This window comes from Leuciscus leuciscus (genome assembly GCF_965113295.1).
Source record: "Leuciscus leuciscus genome assembly, chromosome: 15".
NCBI classification, from domain to species: Eukaryota; Metazoa; Chordata; class Actinopteri; order Cypriniformes; family Leuciscidae; genus Leuciscus; species Leuciscus leuciscus.
In genome coordinates, this window is record NC_138739.1 from 28,648,484 (window position 1) to 28,654,483 (window position 6,000).

Here is a 6,000-nt window from a genome sequence, read left to right on the forward strand (position 1 = left end):
TTTAAAAAAAAATTCAATGGAAAATCATAAAAATGTAAGACTGAAGGAAAAGGAACACACAAAATACTGAAAAAATATTGTTAATTTTTTTTTTTTTTATGTAAAGACTAAAGGCAAAAAACTGCAAAATACTTCATTCTGAAAAATAATAAAATTAAAACAATTAAAACATTTATAAAAGAGAAAAGATTCAGCAAAATATTGAACATTTGTGACCCTGGACCACAAAACCAGTCACATGGGTCAATTTTTTGAAATTGAGATTTATACATCACCTGAAAGCTGAATAAATAAGCTTTCCATTGATGTATGTTTTTTTTTTTATGAAAGGGCAATATATGGCCGAGATACGAATATTTGAAAAAAATCGTAACATTGAGAAAATCACCTTTAAAGTTGTCCATTTATGTTCGCGATTGTGCTGCATTCAATCACAAAAATAAATGTTTTATATATTTACAGTAGGAAATGTACAAAATATCTTCATGGAACATTATCTTTACTTAATATCCTAATAATTTTTGGCATAAAAGAAAAATCGATAATTTTGACCCATACGATGTATTGTTGGCTATTGCCACAAATATACCCGTGCGACATGTGACTGGTTTTGTGATCCAGGATCACATTTATTTAAAATGAAATAAAATGAAAATTGAAAATTATATAAATTTAAAATAAGGGGAAAAAACAAGCAATATATATAGACAACGAAAAAGTACCACTCAAAAGTTTGGGATCAGTAAGATTTAAAAATAATAATTCATACATTTCTTATATTCTTCTATTTTCACTATATTTTTTAATAAAAAAAAAAGTTAATATGGTGTAGAAAGAGAGATGCAAATGTGCATACATACTTTTTTGGCCCACATCCTCATTATGATGTTATAGGTGCTGATAGACAGATGCGTGCGTTTGGATAACTGACGGTGATGACACAGTAAATAGTTCTGAGCTCGAGCCACGTCGTCAATGAACACGCACGCCTCCAAGTAACAGCGAATTCTGAGCTGAGGATCCCCATAGCGGTTTCCTTCCTTATCCTCCAGAAGCCTTTCAGGAGAAGTCAAGCTCTGCTGGTCTACATCCAGCTCCTCTTCCATAACCAATTCATTACCTGTAACCACAGCTGGTTTCTCTTCAGCAGACATCGCAGAAACTTCACCGCTGGAGAGCTTTTGCAATCCTGGAAACCTGACGGCTAAACTCTCTGAGGTTCTCAAAACCTTCCGTTTAGCCTTTTTTTGCAAAGCGTTTTCTTTGCCTTTGGAGGATGTTGCGGTAGACGTAGTGGCTTCTACTTTAGTTTTCGTCACACTTCTCTTGCCCGTCGTGATTGTCTTTGAAGATGTACCAGGAACCATCAAACTCCCTTTGCTGCTTTTACCCGGAACTGGCTTGTCGTGCATTTTAGGTGAAGTTTGGTTTTTGGGTTTAATCCACTTTTCACGCATGAGTTTCTCCATCCAGCGACTCGCGTGAGTTTTGAAACTTTCAGTTACACCCTTTTTAGCAGCTGGCCCACTTTTAAGCATTTCTGCTTTTTCTCCTGGCAAGTTCTTTTGACTATTCCCAGGTGCTGTTTTCTTTAGTCTCTGCTGCATTTTGATGATTTGCACCTTTGAATGTTTGACGTCTACAACAACGTCAGATTGGAGCTGTTGGATTCTGGCCTCCAGAACTGTGGGAAAAAAGGAGAGAAACAATGAAGTGCACATGAGTATTATGAATCTTATATATAAAAATGCTTGTATCGGAGCTTCAATTTTTTCCCATGAAGGGTTTATTGTAAATATTGTAACAATTAACAGCTATTATTGAATATTTAGTAATACATTTTAGTTTTAATATTTTATATTTATCTCAACTGCTATATAACTATATAAACTATATAACCGCACAGTTCTATATATACACATACAGTACACTCACATACAAGCAATACATATTATATAGCAAATCTTGGCTGCGTGATTTTCTATATCGTCACAAAATGTAAACTATATTATCACCCAGTGATATAATTGAAGTAGGATATATAGTACATCCAACTTTAACCACATACATAATGTATATTAAACTCACGCAAAGCAATATATACAATTATATATTGTTTATAAATTACAAAATGTAATCTATATTGTCACACAGCTCTAATCTGATAAATGCAACTAAAAGACGTGGTGATATTAAGATATTAGAAACATTAACTTCATGATTTTATGTAAAGCTGTTCTGAAACTGAGCACTGTGAAAAGAGCTATACAAATAAAACTGTCTTGAAATTAAAATTAAAATAAACATTTTATTTAAAATACCCTACCAAAGATCATACACAGCCAATTTGCTATAAAATAAATGATCTGGTATAACACAAAGCTAATTCAACAGCTGTAAATCAATAATAAACATTAGATATAACCATAAGGGGAAATATACCATACCATCCAACAACTGAGACTGTTCCCAGAATCTTTTCTTCCTATCTTCCTTCTTAGGGATGGCTGAATAGTGTCTTTGGTAAACTGTAGCCCATGTTTTGTCTGAGAAATGACAGAGAAAAACAGTGAAATAAAAAGTTTAAAAACTCTACTGTTTGTTTTTTGGTGCTGGAGCACAGAACATAAAACCCAATGCAACAAAGACTCCATACTGAAATATTACTGTAAGTCTAGATTACATTTAAGACCAAATTAAGACCAAAAATGTGCACCGCGTTGCAAAATCACCTCATTTAATGAACTATGACAGACTTTGTTAGAAGTCAAAGCCTCCTTGACATTGAGATACTAATGAGCATCTGAGATGTAAACAACTTGACTTTTTGCAAAGGACATTTGAACGTAAATGTAAAATACGCCTGGTATTAAAGACATTACAGTTTAGTAAAATGACTGACTTAATGTGCTTTGAAGGACAAGACAAATGACAGCATGACAATAAGACAGTTTTCTCATTACCTTGAATTTGTCTCTCTCCATTACTCCGTATTCTAAGACACAAGCGGCAATAATCGCCATTTAGAAATCGTACAGCCCTGTCAACCGCAAAACTGCGAGATAAACCCGCTGAATAGGCACACAGTCTTAAAAGTGACATGTTGTCATGATAGTTTTGAAACACCACATTATCCCGTGCAGAAGGCGGCCATTTTGTTCAGACCTGACTAGTTCATAGACGATATAACGAGTCCAGACCTCAGAGAGTAACGAGCGGATCGATCAAATTTTATCTTGACGTAGGATAAAACACCTGCTACTGTACATCGTGTGTAAGTTATATTTCATTGATATATAATCACTTATTTTGGGTAAGCTTTAGTAACTATTCTTAATGCAAGTGGAAAACAGGAAAAGTTCCATTTCAAGTTACTAAAACACTTGTGTACAAAACCGGTAAGCTGTCTTAATTTTTTTTTTTTTTCGATATAACAATGGGAAAGTCTCAGTGACTGTCAACTGACAGCCTATTTAAGTCTTAAAATAATAAACGATTTACTTATCAAAGGACTGTCTGAATTCAAAAGGTGTGTATTAGTCAGGAGCCATACAGTAGATGGCGAACTTTTACAAATTATACAGTATCATTTGATCCAGCAAGGTCACATTGCGCGCGCCTCGGCATTTCCCGCGCAAAGTACGGATACACAAATGTATGTATTTCGGTGTTTTACCTTTGTGTGAGACGTTTAAGGCTTTTTCTACTTTATGAGCCGTCTTTCTGTATAATACAATGTGAAATTAAAACTGAAACTGGATGATGAGAGTAACAAATCTACAGTATAAGCCTATAGAAGTTTGTGGTTAGTAAGCTTTTAAGAAATGTATAGGCTATACTTTTATTGAGCAAGGATGCATTTAACTGATCAAAAGTGGCTGTAAAGATTTTTGACAATTGAAAAAAAAAAAAAAAAGATAAGAAATGTTTCTTAGCAGCAAATCAGGGTATGATTTCTGAAGGATCATGTGACACTAGCTATGTTTCCATCGCCCTACATGACATATCGTATCAAAAACGAGTGATGGAAACACCAAATTTCGAAGAAATAAAAAACTTATTTCGCTAAAAAGTTTTTACGCTCGCTTGAGGTGGTTTTGACTTATGCGGAAAAAGAGTTAATGCGAATAATGGGAATTGGAAACGCATTTGCAGAATAAATTCTGACGTAGCAAACATCAAATCCATGTGACTAATCGGCTGTTTCTGCTGATGGTGTTTTACTGTTGGTTAGGTTACCAATAGTTATCCGATCAAACAACTTGATGGAAACACACCTAATTCACTTTTCTTTCTTTTTTTCTTTTTTTCCTTTGAAAAGATTCACTTCACGTATTGATGTATTATTGTATTATTGTACAATCTGTATTATTATTGTTTACTTTAACAATTTAATTTGACTTTTACATTTTAAATGATTTTTTTTATTTTTATTAATTTGACTTTTAAATGTTGTAATAAGTCAGTAAACACATATTGACAGTATGGTGGCAGTCATCCCAGTAAGTTGTGCATATCTAGTAGGTGGAGATCAGACGTTGTTTGTTGCTACGGTTCACAGGGTCACCTCTCTGACAGGCCCTTTGGATGTTTCAAGCTCTGGTGTGATAGTCATTACTGGGTGACTGGCTGTCAACAAAAGGAGAAAAGAGAGCCATTCAAGACCCTGATAATAACTCCAGCTAGGATGAGGCTGTCATTCTCTTGGACTCTGTTATTCAGACTTGTTTGCACACCTATATGAAGGTTTTTTTGGAACTTTTAAAATGACCACTTGATTAGCCAATGCTTCATGCAAGTATGAGCTGAGGTTTCTGGAAGAAGGACAATGAAAAATTCTGGAAATAGAAAATTCTTGCTGAGATTTTAGTCCTATTTTAGTCCTCTAAACATACCAACGTTTGGTGTATTTTACAACCACACTGAGAAGGTTAGCATACCCTCATGAAACACATTTAATCTCTCCACACCTGTCAATACTAATAAATCAGTATGCACAAAAATATGAAATAAAAATATCCTCATGGAACTTGAAGGCAAATTTGAAGTTTGCACACTTGGTACAGAACATCTCCCACATCTGTGAGTCGCATCTCTTTTTTATTATCTCTAAGGATGAATGTCCACCAATCACATACACAATCTTTTCACTTTAAAAAGTAACAGTCCATGTTATCACTCTCAGATCTCTGTCAACTTTCCAGAGAGGACGAATAATAGGAGCTGTTGATCAGATAGGCCGCTAACTTATCACTGATTTTGGCTACAATGGACAATGGTCACGAAGCAGGAAATGCAAATAGGCTTGTTGTAGATTGATCTTCAGTTGTGGCGGCAGTGGACAGATTCCGAATTAGAAACGGATGTTTATGCAAGCGACCGCACAGCGTGGCACTCTGGTTATCTTGGCCACCTGCATCGGAGGCATCTAGCAGGAAGTCTGTGCTCGACATGAGACATAAATCATTGTGCGATTCACCACAATCGCATTATTTCAAAATAAGCTAATATTTTGGGAGTTTCATACGAGTAGTCCACAGAATGTTACGAAAAATGCACTAGTAAGTAGTGGATAAAATGTAAGTCATTTACCATTGGTTAAATGTCAGTTGAAGTACTTTGAAGCGAAACAAGGAGACTGAGTGCGCATTGGGGGTGGAGGTGGGTGATGGAGGGGGATTGGAAGAGAGTCCGTATGTTAGCAGGAGAGCGAAAACAATTAATAATGGGAGCTATTAGGGGGAGATCGTCATCGCAAAGAGGGAGGTCGGATTTCAGGCCCTTTTGGAGGACTTTGATGGTACAAAACAGGCCTCATTACTGAGATATTATCTCCATTCATACACTTCCAGAGTTGATGGGAGCCCTGCTGGGAAAGATTAGGTTCCTTTCGCAAGTGAACATCCCACATGGCCGCACAGATTTTCTCAGCTCAGGGCGCAGCCGGCATAGCGTGGCATCATGGGAGCTAAGCAGAGGCCTATTGATGGCCAATGATGT

At 35.9% G+C, this 6,000-nt stretch overlaps 1 protein-coding gene across 1 annotated transcript in view; it reads right to left on the reverse strand.

The window, feature by feature from the left end:
- Positions 1 to 3,179, reverse strand: part of polrmt (polymerase (RNA) mitochondrial (DNA directed)) — a 50,877-nt gene extending 47,698 nt beyond the window's left edge. Inside the window, exons 1-3 of the mRNA XM_082138809.1 lie at positions 2,964 to 3,179; positions 2,448 to 2,546; positions 861 to 1,684 (exon numbers count right to left, since the gene is read on the reverse strand). Of these exons, the coding sequence (XP_081994935.1) occupies positions 861 to 1,684; positions 2,448 to 2,546; positions 2,964 to 3,102 (1,062 nt within the window). The 5' untranslated portion in view covers positions 3,103 to 3,179. The remainder of the gene's footprint in view (positions 1 to 860; positions 1,685 to 2,447; positions 2,547 to 2,963) is intronic.
- Between the last annotated feature and the right edge of the window lie 2,821 nt (positions 3,180 to 6,000).